Here is a 21,564-nt window from a genome sequence, read left to right as displayed (position 1 = left end):
GGGTTCGGCGGGGAGCGTGGGCCGGCCGGCGGCGCGGGCGCGCCGGGCTTTGCGGAGCGGTTTAGCCGTACGAGCGCCTGTAACAGGCCGAGGTCGCCGGGAAGGAGCGGGAGCGGCGGCGCCTTCAGTGCGTTGGGGGGTTCCGACGGGGCTCCCAGCTCCTCCACCCCGGCCATCGGGAGGCTAACTGAGTATCAAAACCCTCCTGTTCAACCTCTCTGTTGTTGCTTTTTAGCCTGCCTACCAGAATTTGAGACAGCGTGTTGACAACTTTGTTTCCAATCATTTGGCAACTCATACTTGGAGTCCTCATCTCAACAAGAACCAGCTGAGAAATAACATTAGGCAGCAGGTTCTCAAGTAAGTGGCAGCTTTGGGGTTTCTCTGTGTGAACGTGCTTGTGTACCCCAGTAGGCGACAGAGGCTCAAGGTAAAGTGTCTACTTTCTTCTCAGAAACTTCTGAAGGAGCTTTTTTTTAGCATTTAAATTGTGGTATTGTATCAGATAGCAACTTGCCATCAGCATGAGTCAGAATTAGGCTGCAAGTATTATTTTGTGTGATCCAAGCTGATGCAGTGGTGGAAAGCTTGCTTCTAACTAGGAATGTAACACCCTAGCTAAAATCTATCTTTACTATTTCTTTTAAAGGAGATATTAATAAAATTGCCTGTATCAAGTTTTGAGCTAAGGAAAATCGACAGGATTTAACAAACACAGCTCTGCGGAGTACAAAGCTGAGGTCACCAAACAAGACACTGGACGTAAATTTGGCTAGACAGAGGTTTTTCAGAACTGCTGTTATGTCAAATTGATGTCCAACACTTAATCAGACGTTATGTTTTTTCATTAGGGTTTCTCTAGTTCTTCTCAAAACTTTGAGTCATAAATATAAGGAAACTTTATTAAAGTAGCATGAGTTTGGTCGCTAAATTCAGTCAGACAAGGAATTTGGGAATGAACTTACTCAGTTATGCTGTAGTGGTGCTGTTGATCATTGTACTGAAGAACTGTCTTGTTTGGGAGGAAGGGAGCATTGGTTGTTGGGGGCTTTTTTTAGTTCTTTTTAAAGAAGCAATGAGGACAAGAGGCAATATATGTCCCACAAAAGGTTACACAGCTCTAGAGCGAACCCATACATATAAAGCTCTCTATTTATTCAATTTTACTGAAGATTAAGGGTGTTCTATAAAGCCACAGCACTCTGAGATGTCACACTGTATTGGGCAGAAAGTAACTTAGGGTGGTGATGACTGGTCTAGTAGTTGTTTGTCCCTCATGCCTTCCATAAATCATCCGTATGCCATGGGAGTTGATAACACCAAGTTTCTTCCTAATTTTTCCCACAAATGTCGCTTTTACAGGTAAATAAGGTTTGTAGGCATAACCAGTAATGACATAACCACAGGCTGTTGTGTTAATTCCATGCGTTTGGATTGCTGTGTTTCTCTGGCATTTAGGTTTTTTTTCTTAGTTCATAAGGCATAGAAAGCGCTGTTGAAATACAGGCAGCTGGCTAAATACATGGCTGTAGTGATGCTCAGGAAATGTTAATCCTTCGTTGGAGGCCCTAAGAGTGTTTACATCAGATCTAGATAAGCCTGTTTCATTAAGATGTTCTTGAAAAGTCATTTTCCTTATTTAAGTATTCATGTAACTTTGTTCCAGGTCTGGAATGTTGGAATCTGGAATTGACAGAATTATTTCTCAGGTTGTGGACCCAAAGATCAACCACACATTCAGACCTCAGGTGGAAAAAGCTGTCCATGAATTTTTAGCTACATTGAATCACAAAGAGGAGGCAGGCCCCAGTACAGCTCCAAGTGAAGAGAAAACAGATACTTCTGTTACAGTACAAGGTATTCTACCATTTCTCTGAGCAGTCTATTAACAAATATTTGTTGAGAGAGCAGAAAGGTTGACTAGGTTTGCTGCTAGCACAGAATTGTTAGCCATCAGTATTAGCCAGTTGAGCTCTAGGCAGTGTACCATACTACTTGCCTCTGTATAAAGGTAGAAGGAAAGAGAGATGTCACCATGTTATTCTGTCACTTCTGCTTGAGATTATAAAGGATCAGTTTACTGTAGGGAAAAAAGTTGGTCTCAGGGTTTGGCCCTCTGACTGTTACAGGATCGGATAAGACATAGCTGTAAGAGAAGGATCATTGAATTTTGTATGCATTGGTAGATTGGAAAAAAAATACCTATTAAACAGTGACCTGTCAATGCAATTGGTGTGTGCAGTAAAACCTGAATGGCTAAGGTCCTCTCAGGAGCTTAAATTCTGCTGTAAATCAGCCAATCTTTAGTTTGTTTATAAACACAGCACTTTTTCTTTACCTGTTTGTTTGTTGCCTGGTATTGACTTCTAAAGGCTCCTGCAGGTAATTGTCCATTCTTTCCCTTCCTAAGAGACTCCCAAGCAGTTCATCTATTTGTAACCAGACCCTTTATTTAAATCCTAACCCTTTTCCTGTGAGGCCCACTTCCTTTAAAGTAAGTGGGTTAACAAGCCAGCTGCAGCTCTTAGTGCTAGTCCAGTTAACTCTTTCCCATCCATCTTCATAGTTACTTCGAAGAGGATGGGAAAGTGGTAAGGTATTTCTGATAGTCCTGTTGTTATACAGGCACTATGCTGAGTCCATTTTCCCTGTCATTTATGGAGATACCAGAGGCATGAAATACAGACTTTCTGCTGTAGCGTTCTATACTGTGATTCTCCAGAGTCGTCATTGCATTTAGGGTGATGGTAAACTTGAACAAGGATTGCGTTCAGAACATCCTTCCCATTGACAGCCCCTGCATGCTTTAGCTGACTGTGTCACGGAGCAAAATGAGTCTCCAGTAGTCAGATCGTAATTGCTGCAGAAATGTAACTTCTTGGGGGTTTTTTAAATATTTTTTAAACCAGATCTCTAAATGCAAAATTAGTAAAACCTTTCAGATTATTTTAAATAGAGTAATTACTCTTTTTTTTTTTTTCTTTTACTTGCTTAAAATTCTGTATGAACAGAATTACAGAAACTTAAATGAGCTAAAATAATTTTTTTCTTACTATTCAAGGTGTGTCTGCTACAGCTCCTAGTGGAAATGTAGCTAGTGATGCAATGTCCATTTTGGAAACAATAACTTCTCTTAACCAAGAAGCAAGTGCTGCCAGGGCTTCAACAGAGAACTCAAATCCCAAGAACAACGACAAAGTTGTAAAAAGGCTCTCATCTCAGCAGAGTGTGGATGGTAGCACTGATAGAGAGAGAAATGGGGAGGACTTGCCAGACAGAGAGAAAGCAATTTGTGACCCTTCTGGAGAAGGGACTGAAACATTTGCAAAGTGTGAAGATTTAAATGAGCTTCCCTGCCAAACTGAAGAAATAAAAAATTCAGCAAAGGATACTAATAATTTGACTTCTACAAGTAAAGAAATTCAACAGGAAAGTGAAGATCAAAAGAGTAAATTATTAGATAAATGTGACAAGAAACCAGACAGCAGTGAAAAAGGTGAGAGAAGAAAAGAAAAGAAGGAAAAACTCGATAAGAAGTCTGACCATTCAAAGAAAAGTGATGATACTACGAAGTCTAAAGAAGAAAAGCAAGCAAGAGAGTCTGAACCAGTGAAAGTGTTAGTTCCAGAAAAAAATAGCAATAAACATAAAACAGCTGAAAGCACTAAAGAAGGTATGGTGTGGGCAATCCTCTTCCTTGAAATACGGATATGGGGGGGGGGCATTAAGTGTATTCAGGAGTTGAACTGGAAGTAAATTTGGAATGTAGGTTCTCCACTAGTTCTGGCCACAGCTAGGTCTTGGATAATCTCCCTTAGCTCAGGTACCCACACTAGGAATCAGATGAGCTTTGATTCCTCAGATGTGTGATTGGTCACCTGCAAGTTCTCTTAACAATTCCAGCCTGCATTTAAAGTCTCTAGTTGTACCTCTGGGTGATTGTTGTTGTTGTTGGTTTGAGTAAACCAGAGTTAGCCTAATAACATTTTATTAAGGTGTTACACTTTTTTTTTTTTTCCTTTCTTATTTCTTGTTCTTAAGATAATTTTGTTTTCATTGGCAAAATCACTGTTTTGGTAAGAAAAGTTTCTGAAATACAGAGTGCTGCATTACAGCCCTTTGTTTCTATTTTTTCCTTTACAAGAAAATACATCAGTAGATTCAGATATGGATGTACTCAGTGACATCACTGTCAGCTCTGTCCATACCAGTGACCTTTCTTCCTTTGAAGAGGAGAGTGAAGAGGAGACTGTCGTGTCTGACAGCACTGAGGAGGGGGAGATCACATCAGGTGGTAAAATAATTAGATTGTTAAGTAGCAAGAAAGAATATGCAATGCTTTTGTTAAGTGCATCATATAATAAATTGGATACTTTGCAGTATGTTTTATTGTACTTATAAATAAGAAGGAGTTTGAATGTGGAATGGACAGTATTTGTGCAATTATGAAAGACAAGTAGTGGACATACTTTTTGAATATTTTTTCAATAGCTTGATATATTCTAAGCATTGTAACTCCTATTTGTACTACAGTATTTCTTAGGCAAGAAAAACCACTTAAGTGACAGATGTGTCACTTTCCTATGGATTTTTTTCCCCTCCCTTCTGCTATGAATTTAGTATAACATTGGAATGCTGGGTTACCGTTCTTGTGCTCTTGTCTAGAGCAGAGCTTAGACTCAAAATTCTGTGGATATGTGGCTTTTGCTGTTATAAGACTTTCCACTTCATAATACAGAGTGCCTTAGTACCTGAATGAGTTGTCTCTAATATGCTGTGAGCTTATCTTTTCTGCTTTAAGAAAATTATTTAGAAGCACTGTATTACTTGCACATTCTCTGGCTTTGGTGTTACCTTGAAACACGATATATTGCATTCAGCTATGACTAAAAGATTTGTGAAATTAAAACGTACTTTAAGTATATTTCAGGGTTATAAATAAATAGTACAGTGTGGAGCACAAGTGTTTTCACTTTATTTCTAATAATCCTGATAAAACCAAAATAGATGTATTTGGTTTTACTTGAATAATACTTAAATGAATATAAACAATAATGTGTTTTATGTGTATATTTCAATAAACCTACCTAGTTTTTATGTACTCAAATATTGTCCAGGTTTTTTTTGGTGTAGGGAAGAAGCTTAATTTAATACATAGTAGAAACTATGTTCTAACTTCTTATGTGGTGTTAACTACTAAATACTATATGTACAAAGGCAACATGATTGCAGGCAAGAGGGTAAGCCTAATTGTTGTATCCCAGTTTATTGCGGGGTTTGTATCTTGTTATTTTTTGGCTGAATGGTGTGCATGAACACATTAATATACCTTTCAGCTTTTCATAATCTAGTGATATTTTGATGTTAAATGGTTTAATTTTTTAACTGTTTATGTTTTTAGAATATATAATTGTTAATGTGCTTTGAGTAGCTTTGTTTTCTAAAAAGTTATGTTGAAAGCACTGTCCCAATTTATCAATATCTCTATACTTTGCTAACCTTTCTTCAGATGAAGAAGAGAAGAACAGTCAAAGTAAGACAAAGCCTCATGCTAATGAGCTGAGGGATGGGAAAGCCAAGCCTGTTCGTCATGCTTATGTTCGCAAGCCTTTCTTGTACTCCAAATACTTCAGTGATTCTGATGATGAACGAACTGTAGAGCAACGCCGTCAGTCCATTGTAAGTGTAGATTGTGTTACTGCTTGCATTCTGGCTCCTTAAGCATTTTAGCACAGAAATCCTATTTCTCATTTGTTGGTGTTTTGTGAGTGGGAGTCTTCTGTGTCTTCTCACTGCCTTTTGGGTTTTTGTTTTGTTTTAAACCTTGTGTTACAGCTGCCCCTCCTTCAGACTTCCACCGAATGTTGCATGATCTGCTCTCCAGTGAAGCACTCCACAATTTGGGTGGAAAAAGTAGCCTATTATCTACCTGCAGCTTGTCTTCAGCGGGGTTTTGTATAGTTCAGGCTTGTGTTGACTGCTACAGGCTACTTCATCACATCATCTCTTTACAAATGTAGTTCTTGCTGTCTATGAAATCAGTAGTTTCTAGCATGTCTGCAGTCGTCAAGAATGAAAAGAGAGGATTAAGCATGTTCGCTATGTTCTGTGGAAGAAGGACCAGCACACAGAATAGGGAGCAGCAGTTCTTTTAGGTCTTTTTCCTTTGGCTAAGTCTGTATTCTTTTATAGTTATATATAATTTAATACATACATACTGTGTATATATTATATCTAAGTAAAATAAAACCCAAGATACATTCTTTGAGTAGGTATCATAGCCTCAGTCTGGTGTTAAGCAGCAATGAAACTCTGGAACTCAGCTAATTCCAATTCACAGAAGTATTAGAGGATTCCATTAACTTTTATATAATGATTTTTGAGGGCTGTTTATTTTTTAGTTTGCCTCAAGCTACACTGTTCTGTTTTCTTTGGCTTTTAGACATACACATGTAGTCAAAGAATTCTCTTTGACACAATAATAAATTAATTGTTTTCCTTGGTTTTGTATCTTGAGGCCAAAGAAAAAGAAGAGAGACTTCTAAGAAGACAAATTAACAGAGAGAGACTTGAAGAAAAACGGAAACAGAAGGCTGCAGAAAAAACAAAATCTCTAAAAACTGGAAATCAAAATGCTAAAGGTATGAGAAATACAACATTAGCCCCTGCCACGCTGCTCTCACTCACTATCTCTGGGGGAAAAACATTCAGCTTAAAATATTGGTAATATGTTTCTACTCATTTCCCTTAAAAACCCAATATTTCAACAGTGATGTAACAGAAAAATGTATAATGCAAATGACTCATACAGAGTTCCATAGCTTCACTTTTGTGTGTATCTTTTTATGTATCATTGCATTGCCTAAACACAATGAATACCTGTATACATTAGTTTTCTCTGCTACACGTTAGTATTCTCTGTACTGCTTTCAGTCACGTTTATAGCTGAAAGAGTAATACAATGGCACACTTATGTATTTCACCGTTTGTGTATTATTTTAGGAAAAAGTGGCTTGAACTTAGAAGAATCTTCATCAAGAAGTCTTGAGTCAAAAGCTACTGGTACCAGCATTAAGGAAGTGCTTAAAGAACAGAAATTTTTAGAAAAAAAAGTAGCCTTGAGCAGAAAAAGAAAGAGAGATTCAAGGTATTCATCTATTTGCTCAAAAGGAATTAAACCTTTGAATATTCATTTTTGCAGATTGAAATGGTTCTCCTCAACTTTGCAGTTAGCCTTACCCGTTTTAACAATTTCCTTATGAAATATTCACATCATTTTGTTACTAGTAAGCATGAAGTTCAGGCAGAAAATCAAATTATAGCCACTTAAATAAGTTACAGCTCAGACTGCAGTAGCAGCCTTTGTGGATTTTCACACACAGAATGGTAATAAAGGCATGAGTATGGAGAGAATTAGATGTTGTGCATCTAATATGTAAGTCAACTTGGCTTGGTCTTTAAATTGTTGTTTTGCACAGATGCATGCATGTGTATGTGTCTGTCTACGTACAGGTATATATGGGGCAAGGAGAGCTCTTATCCATTTTACGGGGACAATTGTAGTACTAACGTTGTCATACTAATATTCTCAGCTTTAAGACACTGATGTCCAGAGGATATCTTTGAAGTTGGTACATGTAATTTTCCAAGAGAAAAAAGCTTGGACATATTAGCTGGTCAAAAGCTGAGTGATCATGTTCCATTTCAGTATTCTTAGTGGGCATTTCTGTCTGCCCTTCAGCTTTAAAAGCAGAAGGTTTATAAACTAATGTTGGGCTGATACCAATTTTTCTTTTTTTTTTAATTGCCCAAATACCTGTTTCAGGCATGCTGAAGATGGCTGCAGAAAGAAATGTGATCCATCTGAAGAAGACTCTAAAGAGATGCAAAAGACAAACGAGGTATGTGTCTCAAATACAAACCTTTTGATCTTCCTTTTTAATTGTAATAGTACTTGTTGATATATCCATACCAAACTGCATAGTATTGCATTCGTTCTCATGAATTACTTTTTTCCTGTGAGTTCTTTCCGTTGCATTAGTGATCTGGTATTGCTGTAGTAATGTTTTCTGAGTTCCAGTAGCTGCTAGAATATACAGTCTGGTTTTGGTGGTGATGTCTGTTATAGCGGAACACAAGATACAGTTTAAGCTCTATTCTGTGAAGCTTGTTGTGTTTGTAAAAAGAGCAAAGTGTGTCTTGCATGCAAAGGCTTGAGGAGCTTGAGCTATTTAAACTTCTCACTGGGAAGTTAAAGGAAAACGAATGTAGTCCACACACAAAAGGAAAGAGAATTTTTATGTTGGAAGTTCTTATTGCTAGCAACATTATTAACAAATAAAAAGTGGTAGTTGGAAGTTCAAATGGAAGTCTCAACTTATCTTTTGTGAGTTTTTGGGTGGCGTTTGCTTTTGTATTCTTTCGGTTATTTTTCTAAACAGCATAATGGCTGTTTAACTTATGGAGTACTTGAAGTTGTGATTGTCCATTTTTGAAATCCATTTAAATAATTTTAGAAAAAAAATCACTTTATAAAGAAAAGATACGCAAGTTTAAACAAACAGCTTAAGGTTATCATCTGTTTCTTTGGGTTTTCCCACAATGGCAGATAGTTGAAATGAAAATAGCAAGTTTCATTTTCTTACTATATTTCAGGTGCATTTTCGTTGCAGTGTAAAGTGTATTCTCTGATGTATTGTTTTTATGGAGAGTTTGCCCTTAACAATTCTGTTTGGTGATGTAGTGAAGGAACTATGTAACATTTGCTTACATATATAAAAATTTTCTTTTGTAGACTTGTGAAAAAAATTCTTCCAAAGATTTGAAGCATAATCATGGGAAAAGTGATATCTCTAAACAGCTTCGAAGACTTTCAGAATTGGTGCATTCAACTGAGGAAAGCAAAAGTGATTCTAAAGCAGAAAAAGAACATAAAAGAAAAACCTCCACCTCTCTTCAGGCTGAAGGAGTCCAGCAGGACAGTGAAACAAGGGATCCAAAAAAGCAACTGGATAGAGCAGAAGTCAATACTGAAGAACTACAGAAGCAGAAATCCATATGTAAAAATGAGAAACACCCCAGAAAAGATAGTGACACAGAAGTTCAACATATGAGAAATGCTGCCAAAAAAGAAGCCAAATCTTACAGAGATAAAAATGAAAAGGAAAGAACTGCTTTGGAAGATAAACTTCCTTTAAGGCACAAATATAAAGGAGACAGTATTCACAGATCAAGTGAAGATGTTGAACTCCATTCATTTGAGAGAAGTTTGAAAGGAGAGGATAGTGGTCAGAAACATAATCAACAAATAAAGGTTTCCTCAGATGACAAATCTGAAAGAAAAAGTAAACACAGAAGTGAACGGAAAATATCAGTAACAGGAAAAGATGGAAAAAATGTTTCTGAATCAACCTTAAGAGCTGAAGAATCACTGCGTAAGGAAAATAAAAAAGACAGACATCTCTCAACAGAAAAATCAAAAGCAGAATACAAGTCCAAAAGGTCCCTGAGTGATTCTAGGCCACAAAAGGATTCCCTAAGTGCCTCAAAGCAGCTTGCTTCTGCATCACACAGAAGGAGCGAAAGCTACTCGGAAGATAAACATGAAATAGAATCAGCTAACTCTGATTGTAATTTGAAACAAGAAGATGGCGTTCATAAAGATAGACGAAGATCTAAGAGCCTTGTAGAAGACAAGATTTTGTTAAAGTCTAAGTCAAAGAGTCATACTAATAGTAAGCAATTCAAAGCATCTGAAACAGAATTACAGGAAAATTTAACAAAACAAGAGACTGGTCAGAAACTAGACAAAGATAAGAGCATGGAAGAGAATGATTCAGATAAGCAACACAAATCTAAGAATGAAGACAAAGTTTCTGAGGAGGGTGGTGCTGAGTTTGAACTTGTAAGTGGCACACAATCAACTCAGGGATCACAAAAAGACTTTAGTCACAAAGTTAAGTTGCATTCTGGAGAAAGAGGTTCTATAAAAGAGAAATACAGAGGTGATAAAGACTTAAGCAATTCCAAACTAGAAAGAAGGCTCTCTGCTGAAGGTCACAAAAGCAGAAACCTAAAGCATAGCAACAAGGAAATAAAGAAGAAGGAAGAGAGTATCAAATTGGAAGATAAAGATATTAAAGAAATGGATAGTGGGCATGAGAAACTATTGAGTGTCACAGTAGCAATGGATAAAAAACAAAGTAAGAAGATACCCTATGAAAACAGAAAAGGCAGTATACTGAACCAAGATTTACTTGGAGAGGAAAAGCAATCAGCTAGTACAACTGAAAGCAGTCATGCTCCAACCCCTCAAAAGTCAGGTATGCATAATGACAACTCGCATTCTGGTCATGAGGAAGAGCTGATGGAACTTGACTTGAAACAACCAAAAGCACAGGAAGCATCTAACACTGAAGGAAAAAGCATTCAAAACTCACTCCAAACCACAGGTGCTGAGTATGCAGCAAAAGACAAAGTGTCTCTCTCTATTTCAGATAATGAATTAAAGCACAGCTTGGCAGATCCTGAAGATTGTGAATCGCAGTTTCTGCCTGCAGCTGAAAAAACTGTTAAACAAGAAGATATCACTAATAAACAAGTTGGTGCCTTAGACACTTTGTCCAGACAAGCTTCCATGGATCAAGGACCCAATAAACCAGGGACTTATAAAATGAGTGTTATATATGAAACAGGTGGTAGAATCTTACTAAATGTTCCCAGTGAGGATCAAGCGTCAGAAGACAGCAGAAAACCAAAGAGTTTTAAAACTGTGATAAATTCTAATTCAGATGATGTTCCTGTAGCAATTAATTCTTCCAGAGAAGATGCTGCTGATGCAAAGTCCATGGATATGGACATCTCTGATTTTACGGATTCATTGGGTGGTATGTCTAGAGAATGCCATAATTCAGATGGGACTTCTTTATTTGAAGGTACTTTCATTTTGAAGAATGATGCAGCACAGATTGTATACATGGAGCAACAGGGTAGTGCAGTGCTGAGTTCTGTCATGAAAGATGATAGTGACAACACCACTGTGACAAACAGTATAGGAAAAGGTAACAACATGCTCCGGCCTGATGAACAGGTAATGGAAGACAGTACAGCTAGGTTACCTAGTCAGGAAGATTATGATGAAGCAGCAAAGTTAGAAAGCACTCGGGGAAGTGAGTTGAAAATAAAAGAGGAAAACTTGGTGACTGACATAACTGAAGATTGTAGAGATGTAACAACAAAAGAACAACTCCAAAAAAGAAAAGAGAGAGAGGATACATATCCTTCCACAAAGGGAGAAAGAAGCACAATGATGGATAATGTGGAAAAGAGTGAGGTGCATGATACTGATGATGTGATACAGTCTTCCTCTGTGTTGGTGCCTGACAGAGTTCCTGAGGAAACAGTCAAAGGCTCAGTTGTAGCCAGTGGGCAAGAAGGGAATAGTGTGATTGGTATGGAAGATAAAAATGAAAGCAATGCAGTAGGTACCAGTGCAGGAAGTAGTGAACTTTGTTTGTTGTACAGCAGCCTACAAACAACTCCAGCCACTGTGATAGGAACTAGCACAGAAAAGATCATTGAGAGCACTGTAATGGCCACTAGTACAGGAGAAGAAAGAGCTGAAGGTGCGTCACGTTCTGAAAAGGACAGTGATGCTACAACAACTTGCTCAGAAGAGAGTGAAGTGACAGTAATCTGTACAAGCATAGAAGCTGATGAAGGTTTCACAACAGGCATATGGGTAAAAAGTAGTGAGGGCAGCAGTTTCATCACAGGAGCAGATATTGGTGAGTGTACTGTTGCAGCAGCTGAAGAAGGTGGTGGCAGTGTTGTCACTGAAGGATTGGCAGAAAGTGAAAGTTTCCTAACAAGTACAGAAGGAGAAGAAAATGGTGACTGTACCATGGTTGATGCAGAAGAAAGTAGTAAGAATTTAGTCAATGCAAGCGGAGTTGAAATTGAAGACAGTGTGAATAGTGCTGGGGCGGAAGAAAAAGATGATGCTGTGACTAGCGCAGGCTCTGAAGAAAAGCGAAAGGCCTCAATTTGTGTAGATACAGGCAAACTTGAAAGTTCTGTATCCTGCTTAGGTGAAGTGGAGAGTGATGGAGCTGTAACTAGTGCAGGGACGGAAACAGGTGAAGGATCGACAAGTGGAGACAGTTCAGGTCAATTTAGGGGCAGTGTGAGATCTGGCCAAGTAAAAGAACACGAAGGTACTGTGACTTGCACAGGTACAGAAGAAAGAAGTCATAACTTCATCATCTGCTCAGTGACTGGTACAGATGCCCAGGGAGAAAGCACTGTAACTGGTGCATGTATTGCGATGGTCACAAACAACAGTGCCACAACTGGAACTAGTGGTGACAAATCTGAGGATACTGTGAATGGTGAAAGTGCCGTGACCAGCACAGGCATAACTCCAGAAGATGATGCTGAAATTTCAGTAGTCTGCACAGGGCTGGAAGACAGTAATGAGGGGTTTGCAGTTTGTTTAGAAGCTGAAAAATGTGAAAGTCTAATGGACAGTACAAGGGCAAAGGAAGAAGCCAGTATCACCACAGTCAGTGTAGGGCCATGTGATGATGAAGGTTTTGTGACTAGCACAGGCTCAAAAGAAGAGGATGAAGAAGGTGAGGGCATTGTGACCAGTACAGGAAGAGGAAATGAAGAAAATGAGCATGCTTCTACTTGTACAGGAATGGAAAGTGAAAATGCACTGCTTTGTATAGGTGCAGAAGAAGGTGAAAGTTCAATTATCTGCATAGTTGCTGAACAAATGGAAGCAGAGTCAGGAATGGCTGGCACGAATACAAATAAGCTTACTGTTGACAGCATGACAAGTGCAGAAAAAGAAGCTAATTGTGGTACAAACTGCAAAAATGATAAAGGGATTGTTGAAAGCAGTGTAACCAGTGCAAGTGCTGCAGATGAGGGTGCCTTGGCTGTGCATATAGGAAAACAGGGAGGTACCTTGATTCCCTTAGATGCTGAGGAATGTGAGGCTCCCATGACTAGTGCTATGGCAGTGCAAGATAAGAGTCAGTCTGGTGCTGAAAACAAACACGAGAACGTCATGACTTCCTTTGACAGCAGAGAACTTGATGCCTCTATAAGTAGCGCAGTTCCAAAGGAAGATGAGAATTCTCTTATTCCTGCTGACAAAGAAGAAAAAGTAAAAGGTGATATCATATCTACCAGTACAGTGGAAGAAAGTGATGCTCCCTTACATTCAGCCATGGATGCTGAGGAAGGTCCACTTGCTGTTGCAAGAGCAAATGAAAGTGGGGAAAGCTCCATGATCTTAATAGATACTGAAGACACAGAGGTGCCTATGCCCAGTACAGCTGCAGAGTTTAAGGAGTGTGTACATACTTTTAGCAATAAGCAGGAGAAAGATGAGTGCACTATGATTTCCACCAGTATTGTGGAAGAGTTTGAGGCTCCTATGTCAAGTGCTGCTATTGAATATGATGGTCAGCTCCCTGCTGTGAAAACAGAAGAAATAAATGAGAATGCTATGGTTTCTATAGATATGGAAGTATATGAGGTTCCCATGCCAAGTGAATCCAGTGCAGGAGGAGATAATGATGATGAAAGTCACCCAACTGCTAGTGGTAAGGAAGAAAAAGACGAGTGTGCTATGATTTCCACAAGTGTTGTGGAGGAACAAGTAATCCTAATGTCAGGTGAAGTCACAGAAGAGGCAATTCAACATATGTCAGACGCAGAGTCAAAAAATGAAACAGTAATGATATCTACAAGTACAGCAGAATGTTTTGAAGCTCCTATGTCTAGTGTAGCTATGCAAGATGAAAACAAACTCACTGCTTCAGAAACAGAAGGAAGATATGAAGCTGCTATGATCACTACAAGCATGACGGAAGAATGTGAGATAGTCCTGATCAGTGCAGCACCACAAGATGAAAGTCAGCTCATCGTTGCAGAAGGAGATGAAGATGCCATTATCTCTCCAAATGCATCAGAGGAATGTAAGATTGTGGAGACCACTGCAACTGTAGATGAACAGTTTGGACTATCTGCTTTCAATGCAGATGCAAAAAGCAAAGGTTCTGTGATTATTGTGGGAGAATGTGGAGCTCCTGTGCTGAGGGTTGCCACTAACAGTGAAGATCAACACACTGCTTCAAGTATAGGAGATAAAGAGGAAGGGGCAGTGATCACTCTGAGCACAATGGAAGAATGTGATAGTCTCTTCACTTTTACAGTCATAGAAGAAAGTCAACTTGCTGCTGAGAGTCCAGAAGTAAAAGACAAGAGTGAGGAAATTTTTAATACTGCTAACCAGATTGAATGCATCCTATCAACTACAGGTCCAGATAAAAGCAGTAATGCTTTGCTTGTCATTGGTAGAGAGAACGAAACCCAGGAGAGTGGTGTGAGGGGAGAATCGGCAGCATCGCAGACAGTAGGGAGTGAAATCACAGAAACAGATGAAAATTCTGTGAACCTCATGAGTGTAGATGAAGCCCTTTGTCTGGAGATTAGTACAGAGACTACTGTGAGTCCAAGTCCTTCCTCGGAGGCAAGTGAGGATGATGAGCAAAATGAAGAAGTTTTGCATGAGGATGTTGCTTCAGAACTCTCCTGTATGATTTCAGAAGCAGCAGTAGAGAGTGAAACTCTAAGGAATGTAAACTATAAATTTAATTCAAACTTGCTTTTAGAAAGTGATTTTTCTGAAATAAGGACTCCCCTGCCTAGGGCACAGACTCTTTCCTTGGTTTCTGCAAATGAAGTGACTGTAAATACCAACCATGGTGAAGTGACAATAGAAGCAGAATTGGGGGAAAAAAGTGACTTTCCTTTGTTGCATGTAGAAGAACTATATGGCAGCAATGATAAAACAAACTTGGTCAAAATAAATGATATTGGAATTGAAGTTACTTTTCAAAGCAGTAATGCAACCTTGAATTCAGGTGAGGATTTCTTTTTTTTTTTTTTTTTTTTTACTCCAGTTTATAAGCTGTCATAAATCAATGCATTTTACCATTATTATAGTTAGAAATAACTTGCACTGTTCAAATATACCTGATTTCTTTGTTGGTTGCAAAATAGCTATTAATGTATTTAAGAATTGGTGACAAGTATTTAAATAAGCATGTGATTCTGGGATTATAGGAGTGACTGAACACAATTATCTGAGGTATGTTGGAAAAGAATTAAATGTTACTAGAGTACAAAAATGCTAAAATGTTGACTTAAAATTGTGAGCTAATATAAAATGGTTTGCAAGGGGTAATTGTGAAGCAGTTGATGAGTTTTGTTATTAACATGTTTTGAAATTAAAAAATGCTTTTATAGGAAAAAGCAGACACTTCATTTAGACATAGGTTCAACCTTTTAAAAAGGTAACTTACTAATTTTGACAGTTAAGAGTGGCCATCCTTAATCATAACAGATTTTCTCTGGATGGTTATTTAGTGGTCATATTTAGATTCACTCTTTTATGCTGAATTTTGCATTGTTAATACATTTTAAAATGGTCCTCCTTTGTGTTACAAAGGAATCAAACAGTCATCCTGAATAAATGAGTATTTTAAGTGAGCAATCATGATAGGTGTCTATTTTAAATAGAAAAGTTATGATTGTATGGCATTAAGGATACCATATTTTACTTCCGTATCCATTTTTCTTGAAGCTAACATTTGAAATGAACTTGCATGGTTGCTGGTTCCTAAAATACCATGTAATGAATGTCCTGCTATTTTCAGACTTTCTCCTCTCTGACCCTCTAGAGCAGCTGAAGCACCAAGTTAATGAAAATTAACAAATTCTGTAGATGCCTTAATGAAGTCAAGATTAGGACTTCATTATAAATTTTGGAGGAATTAAACTGTAGAGAAATCTGCTTATCTTTCTTTATACCAAAAAGTATAATGGTGCCAATCAAGTACTACTCCTAAAACATTTACATTCTCATGTCTGTCTTTGCTATTATTTCAATAATCATTTTATAGTGTGAATTTAGATCCAGTTTCTCAAAGGTTGGCTTTATTCTCTGGTTTTATTGATATTTGGTATGAGAAAACTCACTCTGCAGATTTGGGGATCTTAGGAATTTTTCAAGGAAAGATGTCAATCTAGTTAACTTGAAAAATGTTATTCAGTATTTATACAAGAAACAAACATGAGCCATGAAAATTTAAACTGCTATACTAAGGTATTTCTGTCTTGGTGCTTTGCTTGGTCTTTGTTGTCCATTGATGTAGCTTCCGTAAGGTAATGGTAGTGTTATTCTGTGGACTGCAATCACAATTTAATCACTTTACATGCATCATTGATGAATTATCATGTTATAACCATTTCTTTTTGATTAGGAAAAGTTGTATGAATGGGCGTCTGAGATAGGTGGCCACAAAGGCTGTAGAAGTCATATGAAGATGCAGTCTGCGTGGCCTGTTTTTCAGAGGTTATAAGCATACAGCTGTTCCCGTGGGGAATTAAATGGGTGGTGTTTCTTAAGATTTTCTGAAATTACATTGACATTAACAGGAGCCATTGAGCTTTCAGACTCTATGGAAACTGGATAATTTCAGTGGATATGGTTCTAGAGCTTATGGATTCAGATCTAATTGTCACTTAAAGAAAAATATTATCCTTCTTATTAACTCTTAGCTCTGCATTTATTAATACAGAGGTAATTTGCTGTTTGAAATTTGGTCTGAAGATCTGTTGGTGGGGTTTTTTAAAGGAAAAGCAAGGAAAAAAAAAAGCCAAAGTCAATTCATAAATAGGCTGTGGTAAATCCTGATAGCCCATATTTTCCAATCCTTTTGTATTTAAGCAAAACATAAATACTTGTGTTCTTACAGATGCTAAATTGGGTTTTCTGAGCTGGTTTGCTGCAGACAGACTTGCTATTGTTTCCGTTGCCTACAGGAAGGGATTAAATTCTATGTATTGTGTTCATGAAGTGATACTGAGAAATAGCATCCTACTGTAGCATGAAATAAAATACAGCATAATGTAATCTAATAATTTTAACATATTTGTATTTCATTAGGCAATAACGCAGCTTTACCAAAGTTGGCAGAAGAACTAGAATTTGAAAGTAACTTGAGAACTGATGAGGTATTTACGTTATTTTGAAAATTTTGACTATACTGTTTCTTGTATAATTACCTATCTTGCCAGGGTTTCTTACTATTTCATTTTTGTGCAGCAAAAATGGCATTTGAACTTCAAAACTTTTGAAGGGTCATTTTTCAGATTATTCAGCTGTACTTTTCTAAGCAGCTGGCATTTTAATTTTGGGCTGTCCATGTTATTCTGTGTAGAACCAACTCCCTTCCTCAGTCATGTGCCTTCTATGACCATGACATCCAAGTTTGCTTTTTTAGAACTGGTCATGCTGTATGCATGTTGCTTGTGATAGTACTTGTAAAATAGACATACACACCTTAGCTGTTAGAGTTGGCAATTGTTAGTTTAGCGCTTTAAAATAGTAAATTTACACTGCTGTGCATTTTGTTGTATCACTTCCTTGCCAGTCTCGCCCATTGCCTGTGTTTGAGGAGCACTTGCTGCTGTTCTGTACTGTAGTAACTACAGACTGTTATCTGCTCTAACAGGAGAGTAGGGCATCCTGGATAACCCAGGGTTTTGGGACTCATGGTCACCCATAGCTTGTGTAAAACCAAAGCTGAGCCTGTCTGTGTGTCTGTGCTGTGGTCCATACTAGCCAGGATTCCAGATGGAATCCAGATGGGTTAGTTCTTCATTCAGATACAGGAATGATCAGTGTGTTCATATTTTGCCAAAATCTGATAATAAGCGTTCTAAAGGAGAAGATGGTTCAGATATTCTCAAGCATCTATGAAAGGGTGGATCTGCACAGGGATACTGGATGCAGCTCAAGGGCAGATCGGCTGAGTATTGGTGAACCATGGTTTTCACGCCTGCTGTGCACTTCAGGAAAATCTAAGCCAACATCACTCTGGTGCGATTTCTTGATTTGCATGGAGTTCTGCCTTTAAACAGCTGTACTGTTTGCCAGCATTAGATGGTCCTAGAGTCAGTATAGCCGTGTTCACGTGGCACTGTCTGAGTTTACAATGTCCAGATCTCACTTCAATACACTTGGCTCCATATAGTACTGTCTATATGTCAGTAACATATAGCTGATCTGCAACTTGAATGTAAAAAAAAAAAAAAAAAAAAAAAAAACCAAACCAAAAAACACAAAAAACCAAAACACAAACACCTAAACAAAAAATCCCACAAAACACATGAGTTGAAAAGACTTCGCTGTACCTTGTTATAAATTGCAGACACATTTTTCTGTATACATGAACATTCTAAAATATTGCTGGTATTTGGAACGCATGTTAAGTAGGTGTTGCACCTTGATGTTGAGAGTTCTCTTGAGATCTCCTTTTTTTAAACTAATCCCTGATACCAGCATTAACTCTAAGGTCAAGGTTAGGCACTTCACCAGTAATGTGACTTAGCGCTGCTGATGTTCCTTAATATTTGCACTGCTGTCTTAATAAGAAAGCTTTAGAAGACTTTTATATATCATGATGAGACAATGTTCATCATGACATGAGGGAGGGGAACGAGGCATACTTGTTCTGGATGTCTGCAATATTTTTGTTTGTTTTGATTTTTGTGTTCAGCCACAACAGCCTGAAAGTCCAAGAAGTGAAGAAGGTTATGTGGATCTTCATACTAAAGAGTTTCAAAAAGGTGATTTTTATACTGATAGAAACTTACTTTTCATATTGATTTGACTGTTACTTGTGATGGGAGGATTGTAGATGTGATACATGCTAAGTGTAGAGGGATTGAAACAAAGCCTGCAGAAATCTTACTGAAACATTTCTAGGAGCTCATGTGGCTTTGCATTTGGTTTGTGGGAAAGGGGGAGGGTCAACCTTTTCTTCCAGTGTATGTCAAAAGGTGGAAAGCATTTAGGATTTTGAAAAAGTAGACTGCTAGCATTCTATTTAAAAATCAATAAATACAGAAAAATCTTTGCCGAAGAAAGATACAGAAACTTCTCCAAAGAGTGGCTTTTATTCTTACAAACTTAGAACATCCTTGTTTCGGGTGTTGTGACAGGCCCTGTGAGGATATAAGAAAAGTAAGTACTGTGTGATTTCAGTCACAGAGACCTTACGGAAAGATATTTTTTTTCCTTCTTTTTTGCTCTCCAGAAGGTTAAAATCTTTCTGGTCATCCACTGAAATTTGAAGAGCACTTGCATATAAGTAGATAACCACCTAGCAAGAAATCTCAATCAGCCAACTTGGATCTGTGCTCAGTAATTCCTTTTCCATGTAATTAAATTTAATCTTCAACAGGAAAAAAAAAAAACAAACCCCAAAAAAACCCCAAACCAGTTTCCTAAAATCACATGATTCTAAAATGTGTTGCAATTGTCTGGCTTTCCTGTTAAAGCAGAAACAAACCCTACTTTATTCCCATCTTGATGGATTTTGTGCTCCAGATGCATTACAGAGATACTTACAACACTACCAGATGAGAGTTAATCCTCGGCTAATGAAGTAACAAGCAAAACTAAAGGGAATTCCAAGAGGTACCAGTGATACTGCTGCATATAGAGTCCAAAAAGGTTAAAGGTGTCTCCCCTCTTATGGAAAGCTGCAGCTGAAAACCTAAATGCTATAAAAGGACACACTTTTAAGCTTATGTGTAAATTTTTAGACATGCGTACCAAAATAACCATCTACCAAATAGAAATAGGAGTTTCCTATTTATTTATTATTTAGATTTATATTACATGGATTCCTCTTTATTCTTGGGTTAGGTCAAATTCACATACCTGGTTTAATCGTGGTGTATATTTATCTAAGTGATAAGAGACGTGCTCTGCTCACAAGAAAGAAAATGTAAACCCTGAGAATGGGTTAGAAGAATGTGGTCTTCAGGACAGCAGATCCAAAACTTGAACCAGTTTTTCTGTACTGTGAGGTTTCTTTGAAGTCCCTGAAAAACTGTGCCACTTCACTCAGTCACCCAGACAGTATGTAAAATGTGCAGATTGAACTAGTTGTGATAGTCTTGTTCCATGTAAAATGTTTAACAAAAATCCATTTGTTGTATAAATCATGTTGGATATGACATGCACTAAAGAATAATGCTTTGTAGCTCTTGGTAGAGAGGTTTTTCTTTTTCTCCTCCACCACACAGTAATCTCTCTTCATATATATATATATACATACATGTATACATATAGCTCAACGTACGTAAAAGGAAGTTGTTTAGAAGACAAATGTGTGTCCTGTCATGAGTATGAACAGCAGACACAGTAGTTTAGTAGTCCAAGATTCCCTGGAATGTAAACAAGTCATTGCTGTTTGAGTGGGTAGAGTCTAGCTCTTCATTTGACATTGCTTTAAAAATTGAAAGATGTTGTGCAACTAAACAGTATAGCTGTGGAAGAATTGTTGCTAAAACATGTAGATTTAAGAAATTAGCTGCAAGTTCCATAAAATTGTGTGTAGAATGATTGGTTTGATTGCATCATATGTTTATGTTCTTACTGTATCTGAAATTCCTTTTAGCTTGGAATGTTTTAATTAAAGAAGAAGTTGCTAAAATATGAATTCAGTGCTTTTATGAATCAGACTTAAGTGTTTTGTAGAATGCTCAATGAGGCAGCTTCTTTATGATTCTCTTTATGTATCTATATGAAATAGCTTTGAAAGTTACGGAATTTTTTTCAGAAGTTCAGAGCACTAATCTGCTCCCATAATGCGTAATTATTTTCCATGTTTTTGTGATATGGAAGGCTAAGGCTGTGCTTTTTTCAGGGTTAGAGTACAGCAGAGTCTAGCAATTGGACAGTTTCCTTGTGTGTACAGTATCAGCTACAGGTCTCACTAGTAAAATTATGCAAACTTTTCTGGAAACATAATACTACAGCATAGTTTTCATTGTGTTTTACTTCATCCCATGATTCAGCAGCTAGGGTTGTGTCTGATAAAGTTCTGATTCATTCAAATGCTAGAACTATATTTGACATGTCAGAAGTTAACATATATGTCAAAGATGACACCCCCTGATTGCCTATATTTTAGCTATAAAATTATTCTCAGTTATCCTATCCTACAAATCCGTATTTTTTAGTTTTGTTTCTTTGTTCAAATATTGTTAAAGAAGACTGGATGCCTCTTCTTTCTAATATTGAAAGTGTTACGTAGTTTCAGGTACTCTGGAATCCTTTTAGAGAGGTGTAGCAGAGGTTACTATGATACTTTACTCTTGCTTAGCTTTTGTGATCACTCTTGTAATTACTTTTTTTAACAGATTTGCTGCAGAGGAATATTGCTTCAGAAAGAGAAACTTTTCATGTAAGTTCATGGTTTTAAATTCACTCTCTAAGTCTGTGCTGCTTTTTTTTTTTTACTTGCATTTACTTCTATTTACATTAAATATTCTCTAAAGGAAAATACTATTTTTGTGTATTCAGAGCATATGTATATTGAGACTGTGCAGCTGCACAAATTGATGTCTCAATTATTCTTTCAGATTTGTCAGTAAATAAATGTTCTTATTCTTTCACAATTATTTCAG

The 21,564-nt window shown here is 37.5% G+C and overlaps 1 protein-coding gene across 7 annotated transcripts in view; it reads left to right on the top strand.

Moving 5' to 3' along the window:
* The window catches only part of BOD1L1 (biorientation of chromosomes in cell division 1 like 1), a 39,736-nt gene that overhangs the window by 2,646 nt on the left and 15,526 nt on the right, over positions 1-21,564 (top strand). For 4 of the 7 annotated variants that reach the window (XR_013929067.1, XR_013929068.1, XM_080393110.1 and 1 more), the window contains exons 2-13: positions 236-360; positions 1,667-1,857; positions 3,062-3,673; positions 4,145-4,291; positions 5,510-5,679; positions 6,518-6,641; positions 7,003-7,147; positions 7,826-7,901; positions 8,795-14,939; positions 17,027-17,094; positions 18,642-18,711; positions 21,298-21,341. Coding sequence is in view for 3 of the 7 variants with exons in the window: in XM_080393108.1 (XP_080249234.1) it covers positions 236-360; positions 1,667-1,857; positions 3,062-3,673; positions 4,145-4,291; positions 5,510-5,679; positions 6,518-6,641; positions 7,003-7,147; positions 7,826-7,901; positions 8,795-14,939; positions 17,027-17,094; positions 18,642-18,711; positions 21,298-21,341 (7,917 nt within the window). In the remaining 4 variants the exon portion in view is untranslated. The remainder of the gene's footprint in view (positions 1-235; positions 361-1,666; positions 1,858-3,061; positions 3,674-4,144; positions 4,292-5,509; positions 5,680-6,517; positions 6,642-7,002; positions 7,148-7,825; positions 7,902-8,794; positions 14,940-17,026; positions 17,095-18,641; positions 18,712-21,297; positions 21,342-21,564) is intronic. The other 3 variants (XR_013929069.1, XR_013929070.1, XM_080393109.1) reach the window with 3 other exon arrangements.

This window comes from Falco punctatus, assembly GCF_963210335.1.
Source record: "Falco punctatus genome assembly, chromosome: 1".
NCBI classification, from domain to species: Eukaryota; Metazoa; Chordata; class Aves; order Falconiformes; family Falconidae; genus Falco; species Falco punctatus.
This window is presented reverse-complemented; position numbering and strand designations above follow the sequence as displayed.